The following is a 14717-nucleotide window of genomic DNA, read 5'->3' as shown; positions in this document are numbered from 1 at the left end:
TACACACAAAGCATGAAAAAATGGGTGTTTACCACTACAAAAGGTTTCCCCCCCCCCCACAAACCCACTCTTCTGTTGGTAATAGCTTACCTAAAGTGATCACTCTCCTTACAATGTGTATGATAATCAAGGTGGGCCATTTCCAGCACAAATCCAGGTTCCCCCCCCCCCCGCCACAAACCCACTCTCCTGTTGGTAATAGCTTATCTAAAGTGATCACTCTCCTTACAATGTGTATGATAATCAAGGTGGGCCATTTCCAGCACAAATCCAGGGTTTAACACGAACGTCTGAGGGGGGGCAGTAAGGAAAAAACAAGGGGAAATAGGTTACCTTGCCAACTGTGCCCACATATCTATTCAGGGGACACCATCACAGGGCCTAATAACATCAGCCACACTATCAGAGGCTCGTTCACCTGCACATCCAACAATGTGATATATGCCATCATGTGCCAGCAATGCCCCTCTGCCATGTACATTGGTCAAACTGGACAGTCTCTACGTAAAAGAATAAATGGACACAAATCAGATGTCAAGAATTATAACATTCATAAACCAGTCGGAGAACACTTCAATCTCTCTGGTCACGTGATTACAGACATGAAATTTGCGATATTACAACAAAAAAACTTCAAAACCAGACTCCAGTGAAAGACTGTTGAATTGGAATTCATTTGCAAATTGGATACAATTAACTTAGGCTTGAATAGAGACTGGGAGTGGCTAAGTCATTATGCAAGGTAACCTATTTCCCCTTGTTTTTTCCTTACTGCCCCCCCTCAGACGTTCGTGTTAAACCCTGGATTTGTGCTGGAAATGGCCCACCTTGATTATCATACACATTGTAAGGAGAGTGATCACTTTAGATAAGCTATTACCAACAGGAGAGTGGGTTTGTGTGGGGGGGGGGAAGAAAACCTGGATTTGTGCTGGAAATGGCCCAACTTGATTATCATACACATTGTAAGGAGAGTGATCACTTTAGATAAGCTATTACCAGCAGGAGAGTGGGGTGGGGGGAGAGAAAGCCTTTTGTAGTGGTAAACACCCATTTTTTCATGCTTTGTGTGTATAAAAAGATCTTCTATACTTTCCACAGCATGCATCCGATGAAGTGAGCTGTAGCTCACAAAAGCTTATGCTCAAATAAATTGGTTAGTCGCTAAGGTGCCACAAGTACTCCTTTCCTTTTTGAGAAAATACATTCTGCCCCAGAAATGCTGCAGTTCCACCTTTTGCCCACCAGAGGCTGCTGTGGTGCCAGAACAGCCGGCAGCATTCATGCTGCAGGCTGTTCTGATGCCATAGCAGTTTCTGGTGGGCAAAAGGCAGAATTGCAGCACTTCTTGGGCAGAATGTATTTTCTGTGGGAAAAAAATGAATTCTGCCTGTGCGCAGTGACATAGAATTCTCCCAGGAGTAATATACTGAGAAAAATGACAGGCAAGTAGAGGATAGACAGAGTGTGCATGGAAAAAATTAGAGAAAGATGGACTTGGGACTCTCAGTGATAGATAGGCTGGAGAGTGCACATTTGAGGTGGGCTGCATATGTGATATGAATTGGAAAAGAATGACAAGCAAAGAAAGCTTGGGGAGAAGATAACAACAAGAAAAGATGTGGAAGACTGAGAATATGATGGAAAGACTCTGTCAAGAGAAGTTAGAAGAAAAAAAGACTGGAACCCCAAGACCTACAAAGCCGCTATGAACTGGAAGGAATGGTGAAGATTAGTGGGTACCTCCAAACCTGTGTAAATGGGAAAAGGCATCAAGAAGTGAAGTGAGAAAATTTTTACCTTAATTCTTTCAGGCCTTGAAGTATAAGGGCCTGATTCTGCCAGGTGCTGGTCAACTCCAAGATGCTGAGTGCTCTTAATTCCTGTTGAATTCAACACTTTTCAGGACTGAGCCCATAATCCTTATATTTGCAAGTTTATAGTGCAGACAGTTTGGACAGTTTAATTATTTGCAAACAACAGTCACATTGACTAAACATACTGTTAGTCTGATTAAAAAGAAAGAAAATGGCAGCATAGTATATTTGTGTACAAAAATGTTCATGGTAGATTTATGTCATTATACTTCAAAATATTTATACTGAACTAGTATTTATTTAGCCATTCAACGATAAAAGAACCTTATTGTTTTTGATAATTGTTCCACAAACTTACATGAAATTCACACAGCCTGTTCCTGCAGGTGGAGCAATCCAAACGAAACTGAGATTTGTCGTTGGTAGATGACTCACATGAGATGCAACCACACTGCACATAAACTGATTTCCAAACTGACGATCAGACATAATTCCTAAGAGAAAGACAGAAAGGTATGATAAAAAGCAGTATATTTCAATGACTCATTGCAATGTTTTAATAGTGTTATGTAATGTATCTACATCTACAACATTTTGCTTTCGTGAATCGATGCTGCTCCATTATCTTCACAGATTTGAACAAATTAAGGATCTGGCCCATAATCTTTAAAAGAATGCAAAAAACTCTACCAACAAATTTAACACTGTTTATAAGAGTTCTATCACTTTAAATTCATTTGCATTTTGTTGCAACAACTTTTTATGTATTTTTGAATGTGGGTGTCTTACATAAACAACTCTTTGGAATTCACTGTAGTTCATCATTAGATAAAAGAATTGTATCACTAAAACAAAGCAACAACAGTAGCGGGCAGCAACCTTTTTTCGACTCAGATCCCTTTTGTTGTTGCTTACAAATTAGTGCACAGTTCCATTATTTTTAACACCTTTGAGCTTGCTCTCTGAAGTAACTGGAATTGTTCCCTGAAACTAAAGGCATTCTTACTCAACTGAATTACTACATCTTTAATCTTTTATACATGGTACATTAAACAGTAAATGTTTAAACTGTCCTTTATAATGTAGTTATCACAAGCAAATACCTTGTTTCTCATTACTTGCTTCAAATATTGACCCTTCAACTCAGAAAACAGTCACATTGACTAAGCATATTGTGAGTCTGATTAAAAAGGAAAGCAAATGGCAGCAGTACATTCATGTATAAAAATGTTCATGTTAGATGTTATGTGATTATACTTCAAAATGTTCATACTGAGCTAGTATTTATTCTCAGTTCTATTTATTTCAGTTCTGATAAGAATAGATACCACCGGCTCTAGGCTTCTTTGACAAATGTTTTGAAGTACAATTCTTATGAAATGCAACTCTAGCAATTATGCTTAACCTCTTACTTGCCTAACCAACAATGACCAAGCATAGAAAATAAACAAAAATCCCCCTTGCCATTCTCCTGAGAATTCTAGATCTTCCTCAAAAGCGAACAGATGACCTTTGCAACATACCCTAATGATTCCAGCTATGTGGGACCAGAGATGGAGTGATTTTTAAAATGGGAGACCTTCGTGAAGAATACTCAGCAGCATCCTCTCTATTAAACCAAGTATCAGATGCGTAGCTGTGTTAGTCTGTATCCACAGAAACAACAAGGAGTCCAGTGGCTCCTTAAAGACTAACAGATTTATTTGGGCATAAGCTTTCGTGGGTAAAAAACCCACTTCTTCAGATCCATGCATCGGAAGAAATGGATTTTTACCCACGAAAGCTTATGCCCAAATAAATCTGTTAGTCTTTTAGGAGCCACCGGACTCCTCGTTGTTTTTATTATACCAAGGGAGCTCCAACTTGACTATCCTCAGAGATTGCAACTGTTGTTTAGAGAGAAAAGTGGTCTCTCAAGTAAATCATTTAGGGCTTTGTAGACCAACACCTTAAAATCCACTCAGGAGGCAACAGGCAGCTAGTGCTTATCATGGACAATGACTCAGGGCGAGATACACAGCTTAATAAGTGGGCTGACAAATTCTGCACCAGCTACAAATTCCAGATAAATTCAAGGAATAAACCTGTGAACAGTAATCTAGAGGTGACACTAAGGCATGGATGATCATAGTTAAGTGTATATCCGTAACAAATAACCACAACCTTCTACCCAGAAACAGATGGTGGTGGGGGGAGAGGGTGGGGGGGAGAGAGAGGGAAATACCTTTTAGGCCATTATTGCAACATCTAAAAGCAGCAGGGAATTGACCAGGCTCCCAGATTGTGAATTTGAGTATTAAATACTCGACACATACACCCTCAAACACAGAGGCACAGATTATCCTTGATATATCATAGATTTGCAGATACTAAGACCAGAAGGCATCATTATAATCATCCAGCCTACCCATAAGTGGCACAGAATTTCACCCAGTAAATCCTAATCAGCCCTATAACTTCTGGTTGAACTAGAGCATATTTGTTAGAAAGGGACATCCAATATTGACTGCAAATGATGGAAAATCCACATACATAAATTGTTCTATTGGTTAATTATCCTCACTGTTGAAAATGTGTGCCTTATTTCCAACCTGAACGTCTATAGCTTCAGCCTCCAGCCACTGGATTTCGTCGTGCCTTTGTCTGCTAGGTTAAGGCCTCTGACCAGAGCTGGATGACATTTTTGAACCAAAACTTTTTTGGCAAAAAATGAAGATTTAATGTCATCAGAACATTTTACAAAATCATGTCAGTGTCACTGAATTATTTCAGTTTAAAAACCCCCCTACAAACTGCCCTTCAAATAAAAATTCTGACAAAACCAAAAATGTTTCATTTATACATTTTCAAAACAAAACATTTTTGTCTATTTGAAAAGGCTTTTTATTTTGAAATTTTGTTTACATTTTATTTTTTTTAAATCTAAAAAAAATAAACATTTAAATTTAAATGAAACTTTTCATTTTGGAATGAAGAAAATATTTAAAATTGTTTATTACTTTTCAATTCACTGAAAATTTTGAAAAATCTGGTTTTGGGTTGACTTGAAAAGATTTTTATTTTTATTTTTTAGAACTGCCAGCAAACCAAAAATTCTGTTGTTCAACCAGCTCTACCCTCAACTATCAGAAATCTTCTCCCCATGTAGGTACTTTGTATACCATCAGGTCACCTGTTACAGAAACTAAATAAATGAGCTTCTTTAGTCTTTCACTGAACAAAAGATTTTCCAGACCTCAAATTATTATTGTAGCTCTTTTCTAAGCCCTTTCCAATTTGTCAACATCCTTTTAGAGTGTTGACACCAGAACTGGACATGGTATTCCAATATGGATCTTACTAATGCTGTATACAGTGATAATAGCACCTCCCTATCTCCATCCCTGCTCATACACACAAGGACCATATTAGTTTTTAGCCACCACATGGCGCTGGCAGCTCACATCCAGTTGGTTTACCCACAATGACCCCTAAGTCCCTTTCAGAGTCATTGCTTTCCAAAATACAGTCTGCCATCCTGTAAGTGTGACATACCAGTAATTTCTTTGTTCCTAGAAGTAAGATCTTGCATTTGGCTATATTAAAGTGCATCTTGTTCAAGTGAGCTCAGCTTACCAAATGACCAAGATTGTACTGTAGGACTGACCTGTCTTTATCATTATTTATCACTCCACCAATTGTTGTGTTATGTGCAAATTTTACCGGCAACATTTTTCTTCCAGATCATTGCCAAATACATTTAACAGATCTCTGAGATCCCACTAGAAAAATCTCCATAGGGTGATTTCCCATTTACAATTATTTTTGAGATCTAACTTGGGTTTAATTCACTTCCAATCATCTTCATTAAATGAAATGGGGCTTGCTGCAGAATTCTAGCACTTTTGTGCATGCACACACACACACACACACACACACACACACACACACACACACAACATGCACACTTTGACCCCTGAGCAATGTTCTCAGTTTTTTTTTGAAAGTGCTAATTACACTTTTTGATAGAAAGGCTTTATGGTTTTATCCATTTTTGGAGGAGTCTTGTGCTTTTCCCCCCTCACTTAACCTCCCCCCATCCTTTCCTGTCTACATTAAATCTCTCTCACCATACTGACCTTGATAAAAGCATCTTTTAAAACAAAGGTTTCTTTGAAATCTTTATCTTTGTTATCTTTGGACTTCTTTCCCAGTAATTTAAAGTTGGAGAGGTGCCAATTACATCCTCTCAGTTTCCTAGCCCTCCTTATCCTCCGAGGCTATGTCTACACTACAGGTACTACAGTGGTACACCTGCAGTGCTGCAGACCAATGGAAGGGCTTTTTCTGTCGCTGTAGTAAATCCACCCCCCAAGTGGTGGTAGCTAGGTTGATGGAAGAAGTCTTCTGTCAACCTTGCAATGTCTATACCGAGGCTTAGGATGGCTTAAGTAAGTCACTCAGGGGTGTGAATTTTGGGGCATTGATCTCACGAATTGGGAAGAGCTGGCTGGCCATAGACTGCAATGGCCTCACATCATACATGAAGCCTCAGTCCATTTTAAAGGGAATTGCCTTGCTCTAAAGGCTGAGAAACGGCAGAGGAGGAAGGAATGCATACAGCATCCCAGCCAGCATTGTGCTTTCTCCAAGCAACCACCTGTCATATATGTAGAAAAACCTATAGAGCATGGATTGGGCTATGCCAACATTTTTATGGCTGATTTAGAACAACGCTTCCTCAGCTCTCGTCCCCTAAAGCCCCTACTCTACTTGCGCTACATTGATGACATCTTCATCATCTGGACCCATGGAAAAGAAGCCCTTGAGGAATTCCACCATGATTTCAACAATTTCCATCCCACCACCAACCTCAGCCTGGTCCAGTCCACACAAGAGATCCACTTCCTGGACACTACAGTGCTAATAAACAATGGTCACATAAACACCACCCTATACCGGAAACCTACTAACCGCTATTCCGACCTGCATGCCTCCAGCTTTCACCCTGACCACACCACACGATCCATCGTCTACAGCCAAGCTCTGCGATACAACCGCATTTGCTCCAACCCCTCAGACAGAGACAAACACCTACAAGATCTCTGTCAAGCTTTCTTACAACTACAATACCCACCTGCGGAAGTAAAGAAACAGATTGATAGAGCCAGAAGAGTTCCCAGAAGTTACCTACTACAGGACAGGCCTAACAAAGAAAATAACAGAACTCCACTAGCCGTCACCTTCAGCCCCCAACTAAAACCCCTCCAACGCATTATTAAGGATCTACAACCTATCCTAAAGGATGACCCAACACTCTCAGAAATCTTGGGAGACAGGCCAGTCCTTGCCTACAGACAGCCCCGCAACCTGAAGCAAATACTCACCAACTACCACATACCACGCAACAGAACCACTAACCCAGGAACTTATCCTTGCAACAAAGCCCGTTGCCAATTGTGCCCACATATCTATTCAGGGGACACCATCACAGGGCCTAATAACATCAGCCACACTATCAGAGGCTCGTTCACCTGCACATCCACCAATGTGATTTATGCCATCATGTGCCAGCAATGCCCCTCTGCCATGTACATTGGTCAAACTGGACAGTCTCTACGTAAAAGAATAAATGGACACAAATCAGATGTCAAGAATTATAACATTCATAAACCAGTCGGAGAACACTTCAATCTCTCTGGTCACGCAATCACAGACATGAAGGTCGCTATCTTAAAACAAAGAAACTTCAAATCCAGACTCCAGCGAGGAACTGCTGAATTGGAATTCATTTGCAAATTGGATACTATTAATTTAGGCTTAAATAGAGACTGGGAGTGGCTAAGTCATTATGCAAGGTAGCCTATTTCCTCTTGTTTTTTCCTACCCCACCCCCCCAGATGTTCTGGTTTAACTTGGTTTTAAACTTGGAGAGTGGTCAGTCTGGATGAGCTATTACCAGCAGGAGAGTGAGTCTGTGTGTGTATGGGGGTGGGTTTTTGGAGGGGGGTGAGGGAGTGAGAGAACCTGGATTTGTGCAGGAAATGGCCTAACTTCATTATCATGCACATTGTGTAAAGAGTTGTCACTTTGGATGGGCTATCACCAGCAGGAGAGTGAATTTGTGTGGGGGGTGGAGGGTGAGAAAACCTGGATTTGTGCTGGAAATGGCCTAACCTGTTGCTCACTTTAGATAAGCTATTACCAGCAGGACAGTGGGGTGAGAGGAGGTATTGTTTCATATTCTCTGTGTATATATAAAGTCTGCTGCAGTTTCCACGGTATGCATCTGATGAAGTGAGCTGTAGCTCACGAAAGCTCATGCTCAAATAAATTGGTTAGTCTCTAAGGTGCCACAAGGACTCCTTTTCTTTTTAAATCTCATCAGTGACCTTTCCCCCTCTGGCAGACATCATCCTTCTATCAAGGGATAGCCAACGATGAATTTTTCACAACCCTGAGCGATGTAGCTAAGTCAACCAAAGTTTTAGATTTAGACCCTACCTTAGTGGACAGTCTTAGAGCCTAGATGTTAAACTGTGAGAGACATTTTCCCTGACTACATAGCCACTTCAAAGAAAGTCTGGTTGGCAGTTTTGAACTTGTCTCTTGTTCTTTCTAACAATTACGCTACTGATGAGATATCCAGGCTGTTACAGCTTTCTGCATATGCTTGCTCTTATACATCTGTGGTTACATTTCATTAAAAGCACCTGGCCCTTGTGTGGAGTTTTTCCTTTCTTCTCCATATATGTATTTAATATGTGAATCTGAAATCGACCGCCAGGGTAATTCAATTTTTAATTAAAACAAGATCTGTGCCACAAAAGAAGTATTCTTTTCCATTGGCATTAGGCTTAACTCAATTCCAGCTTCAGCCCCTGGACTCAGTTTGAATCCGTACTGGCAGAGTGCTACAAGCGCACTGAGAGGGCCACATCCCCTCGGGGTGGCTGCATTATGCACATACCACTACTTGCCTCCAGCCCGGGGGTGGGAGTCTGTGCCTCTGACCCATTCCCACACCCTTTGAGTCAACTCCTGTTCTCATGAAATCCCTGTTAAAAATCCCCACTAACTTCAGTGGTGCAGGATTGGGTCCTTAGAGTTGGTGTTCGGGAGGTGGTAGCACACATGCACAGAGATCCCGCACAGTTGGAAGTGGAACAGCTCTCCCCTGGCTGACTGGCAGTAAGCTGTAGACCGCTGGTTCTCAATCTTTTGTATTGGTGACCCCTTTCACACAGCAAACCTATGAGTGTGACTCCCCTTAGAAATTAAAAACATTTTTTTATATTTAACACTATTATACACGCTGGAGGCAAAGCTGGGTTTGGGCTTGGAGGCTGACAGCTCCTGACCCCCCCTATATAACAAACTTGCAACTCCCGAGTGGGGGGGTCACAAAACCCAGTTTGAGAACCCCCTGCTATAGACTTTAAATGGCTCAATTAAAAGAGTAATAGCACTCAGAGTAGAGACGGACAGAAACCCCACTCCCTTTGAAAGCCAAACAGAAAGTGGGAGAAGATGAAGATCTACCACCGCACATCCTTCAACGAGTTGGGGAGGAGTAGCAGTTTGGGGAACCTGCTCCTGTCCCATCTTTTCTTCTGTAGCCGCTTCCTGAGGGTTACTGACATCCCTGAGCTTTGGGCACTTGACCGTCAGAAAAAGCATATAATACACCAAACACACACAACATCCTCAGAGTTTATTTTTATGCTTTTTAAAAGGAACCACTTTGCAGTGACTTGGAAAAATTCTTAACAATGAAAAAGCAACTCATTCAATTTTTCCACAGAAAATTTTTATTCATTCTTTAGCGTTTCTACTACTTTCTATAAATCTCCAATTCTATTTACTTACAGTATCTGTACTCCCTGGGATTAACTCCATTAGGGAGGTCGGCATCCTCAGAACATTAAAAAAAAAACCCAGTATGTTGCAACTTTAGCAAAATATAAACCCCCTTCCTCAAATGTCTTACTGTAGCTTAACAACAAATCACTGTGGTGAAAATAATGAACATGGGGTGGAAAGGATTAGAAAAAATATTTTAAAAATTCATGAAAAAAAAGGCACAGTGAATATTTCCCACTTGCCTCCGATGTTCTTGTGTTCCTCTGCTATGAAAAGCAACAGCATTTCACCTCCTGATGGGAAACCCTCTTCCCAAACAGAATGCTGGCTCAGTGAGTGAAAATAAACAAGCACAAATATAAAGGAGGCTTCCACTGCAAACAATAAATTAGAAATAAAAATAACTAATTATACAACAGTTCTCAAAAAACAGTGAATGGCTGTCTCATAAATATAAAGGGAAGGGTAAACCCCTTTAAAATCCCTCCTGGCCAGAGGAAAAATTCTCTCACCTGTAAAGGGTTAAGAAGCTAAAGGTAACCTCGCTGGCATCTGACCAAAATGACCAATGAGGAGACAAGATACTTTCAAAAGCTGGGAGGAGGAGGTCTGTGTCTGTCTGTATGATGCTTTGGCTGGGGACAGAACAGGAATGGAGTCTTAGAACTTAGTAAGTAATCTAGCTAGGTATGTGTTAGATTATGATTTCTTTAAATGGCTGAGAAAATAGCTGTGCTGAATAGAATGAATATTCCTGTCTGTGTGTCTTTTTTGTAACTTAAGGTTTTGCCTAGAGAGATTCTCTATGTTTTGAATCTAATTACCCTGTAAGGTATCTACCATCCTGATTTTACAGAGGTGATTCCTTTACTTCTATTAAAAGTCTTCTTGTAAGAAAACTGAATGCTTTTTCACTGTTCTAAGATCCAAGGGTTTGGGTCTGTGGTTACCTATGCAAATTGGTGAGGATTTTTACCAAACCTTCCCCAGGAAGTGGGGTGCAAGGGTTGGGAGGATTTTGGGGGGAAAGACGTGTCCAAACTACGTTTCCCAGTAAACCCAGATAAAGTTTGGTGGTGGCAGTGGCAATCCAAGAGTAAAATATTTTTGTACCTTGTGGAAGTTTTAACCTAAGCTGGTAAAAGTAAGCTTAGGAGGTTTTCATGCAGGTCCCCACATCTGTACCCAAGAGTTCAGAGTGGGGAAGGAACCTTGACAGGCTGTATGCATCCCACAAACAGCTTCTGACACAGAACAGTCCTTATTTTAAGGCTGTGGGGTTCCTGGACCCAGGACAGTCAGTCTGAAGGGACCGCCTGGAACTGCAGACCTTTGTAAGCCAGTCCCAGGACTTCCAGGCTCCAGCATCATGACAAGGAGAGTATGAATCCAGCAGGGAGTCCTGGGGCTGGCTTGGCCCCTGCCATGGAGCGGGTAGCCTAGCAGCCCATTAAGCCCTGGTTTCAGTCAGGTCTCCACAGACTGGCAGGCTTTGTGCCACAAGACTGGGAGCTTAACAGCAGTGGCATAAAAAGGCCCCTAAGGGCCCTGGTACAATAGGTTGGGGTCCTCCCCCATCCAGCCTCCTTATCCTCCACTCCCCAGGGCTGGGGACCTGCACGCAATTTTCCCTGGCAACCTTCTTTGGGAGCCACTCAGCTCAACCACAGTGGCACCCAGACACCCCCTACCTGCCTGGCTTCCCACACTCTGTACCCCTGACCTGGCTCACTGACCAGCCCCCAGCATCCATCACAAACCCCAGTGCACCTCCTTCCAAAACCTTTCTGGATGAGCTCCTCACTGTTGAAGCAGTGGCCGGAGGGCAAGAGGTGGTGGTGGCCAGGACAGGGGCCAACAGCTATCTGGCCAGCAGAGCACACAGGACCCAAAGCACCAGCAGTGGCCAGGAGCAGCCCCAAGCGATTGTTTTGCCAAAGTGAGTGTTTTGCCAAAACATTTAGCTCCAACGATTTGCCATTTTCCGATATAACTTGGTGAACATTTCCAACCTGCTCTATATAGCGTTCTAATAGCAACAGGAGAGGGAAGGCAGGAAGTGGGGGCATGGATCCTTATCTCTTGAGTGACCCACATAGAGAAGGATGCTGCACTCTATAAAGGAGAATAGCCCTTGGGTCCTGAGGAGTTTGGGGAGTACCTAAAGAACACTAAAGAGCCCACAGAGATTCACATGCACTCCTACCATAATTTACAAAGTCATAGGAAAGTCTTTGTATTAGTCATGAGTCATATGTGTATACTATGTAACATTGATCAATTGGAAATAAAGTTCTAAAAAGCAAATTTTTTAAAAAATATTTCTTTTGCACAGCTAGATTCATGGCATACTCCCCAAACATTTTGAAGATTAAATCAAAATTCTAATTGCATTTTATATGCTACACCAGGTACAGAAAGCTTAGAACTTGGTTTTTATTTAAACCAAATATGACAATGAATGAAAAGGTTAATATTAGATAAGAATGTAAAATGAAAAACCCTAGGTGTTCTTGTTACTTCTGAGCTGGGAACCTTGGGCATCAGGTATATGTGCTCCTTCTCAATGACATATTTCGGAGTGACAGCCAAAGGCACAAAAATGAAAAATTCTATAAAATACCAAAAAATGACGCTGTACATGTCTTGCTCTTCAAAATCTCTCCTAGCTCTTTTGGAAATTATTTATTGAAAGTCAGACTCTGTAGATTTAAATGTACACACAAAGTGCATAGAAACAGTATTCATTGCAAAATGTGTCTTTTCATTGAATACGATCTCTGTTTATCTATGATGGAAGAAGTAATGTTTTATTTCCATTTTATTACTGCAATTGAAGAATATTTCAGCCCATTACCTTAGATCATTATCAACCATTTTTCATGATTCAGAAACCTTTGCTTTATAATTCTGTAAGGCAGTAGGAAGGAAATTAAAATCCTTCCTGAGTAATTTTTTGTTACATAAATATGCATTTTAAAAAAGAATGTAAGAATTCTGTGCTAATAAGGTTCTCACTAAAAGGGCTGCTGTGTGTAAGGAAACTTTTAGTTGCCTTTTTTTAAAAAAACTATTAAACTATTAAAACTATTAAACTATAAAAACTATTAAAAACTATTTTTTTAAAAAAAACTACATCCAAATACACAGTAAGGGCCTCCTGCAATCCTTACTCATGTGACTACTCTCATTAAAATAAATGGAACTACTCACTTAAGTGCTACTCAGAGTGAATAAGGGTTACGGGATCCGGACCTAAGTGAACTGAACACTCATACCTAAAATATATTGCTGCTGATTGATTTTTTTCTGGATGGTTACATGCTGCTTCATGGGAAACACACATATCTAGTTTGATAGAATGTAACAGACTTCTAAAGCACTTCCTGGTTCTTGCAATCAGCTAAGGGTCAGCATGATTTTATAAATTATTGAATATTATGAAAAAAGAATAGACTAGCAATTCTGGCAGATGCAGTCTTCTACCCATCAATATACAAGCTTTACAGTGAAGCCTTGGGATTATTTTACTGTTATTATTACTCCTCCATTATTAAACAATAAAGCCTTTCAGTGCTTGTGGTGATGTGAAAAATATTGCCCATAAACTAACATGAATTTTGTGAAAGAGGTGAATAAATGGACAACAGTTTAACTGACTCTGTAAGTAAAACCTTTAACTATTCTGTTATCCAGAAACAAACCAGAGCCTAGATAGAGTCACTGAATCCACTATAGGTGAACCATTACATCTGTGTGAATCAGGTTGCAGGACTTTTAATATCTACTTTATAATCTTTTATTGGATATAAAATTATAAACATTATCTTAATATACATAAAAACAATAATTTATTAGGAGTTCAACTCCCGATCCATTACATATTTGGGATTCAGACATGAACTAGAGTGAGCCAGATTGTGAATACACTTACAAATGTAGTGCTTTATGACCATGCACACTGACTACAGTAGTAAGCAATTTGCTTGGAAGGGTTTGCAAGAATGAGCCCATAATATACAGATTTAACAAATTTATTCTGAAACATTGAAAATTCTGCTTAATCTCTTTTTTAATCTCCTGCTTTTAAAGGACTGTTAAAAACTTACTCAGAGGCCTATTGTCAGAATCTGCTTGGGGGTACATTTTCATTTCACAGATTTATGAATAGAAGTCCCAATAAATTTAACAGAAGTTACACATTTAGAAATTCCAGTGCACAGGGAGGTGAATCTACCCTCTACTCTGCATAATTCCCCAAAACACTGAATGAGATCCCTTGTGTAATTTGTGATGTCTGTGTGAGTTGAAGGACAGGTTTGTGGGGATGCTGATACACAATGTACTGGCAGTTTAAGGGTGTTCACTGTCACTGAGGTGAGAGAATGATTTACAGCTGATGTGTAAGTGCTCCTTAGAGAACAATATGACATAAAATGCTCTAAGGCAAATGGATTTAACAACAGTAAACAGGAACCAGGAGTTAATATAAATAGAAAATGTTAATAAGCTATCTTACTACTGAAGTCATAAAAGAGAAAATTCACTTTTCAAAGACTTCCACAGGCCCCTTCACCACAGCTGCCAACTTTCACGTGGTAAATAAGCACCTTGACTATCACAATAAGCCAAAATTCAAGCTAATCCCATTTCAAAACAAGGCCAAAACAAGCCAAGCCCTAAGAACCCCAATACTTTATGTGACTACATCCCTCCGGCGTGTAGTCTGGGACTGTGGTGGGCCCGCTGTGTACCCCGACTCTCTCCCCACCTTGCCCCTGGTTGCCCCCCCTTATCCCTGCTTGCCAGGACCTGATAAAAAAAAGCAACAAGCTACAACAAGCAACAAGCTACAAGCCAAAAACTACCCAACAAGCAACTCACAAGCCAATTAAGCCAAAAACAAGCCCAATTTCTGCGTTTTTTTCATGGGTTTGGCATATCTGCCCTTCACCCACTTTCTATTTTTAAATGCATCCTTACTCTCTTTAGCATACCAGCTTTCTAATGCTGTCTTTTACTATATCTTTTGCTCATAAAAATCTGTTAGACGGACAC

At 40.5% G+C, this 14717-nt stretch overlaps 1 protein-coding gene across 1 annotated transcript in view; it reads right to left on the bottom strand.

The window, feature by feature from the left end:
- The window catches only part of RELN (reelin), a 455527-nt gene that overhangs the window by 327857 nt on the left and 112953 nt on the right, over positions 1-14717 (bottom strand). The window contains exon 3 of the mRNA XM_077807865.1: positions 2176-2311. Within this exon, the coding sequence (XP_077663991.1) occupies positions 2176-2311 (136 nt within the window). The remainder of the gene's footprint in view (positions 1-2175; positions 2312-14717) is intronic.

This window comes from Eretmochelys imbricata, chromosome 1 (genome assembly GCF_965152235.1).
Source record: "Eretmochelys imbricata isolate rEreImb1 chromosome 1, rEreImb1.hap1, whole genome shotgun sequence".
In the NCBI taxonomy this organism is placed as follows: Eukaryota; Metazoa; Chordata; order Testudines; family Cheloniidae; genus Eretmochelys; species Eretmochelys imbricata.
The sequence above is the reverse complement of the archived record's forward strand: the minus strand, read 5'-3'. Positions and strand labels throughout refer to the sequence as shown.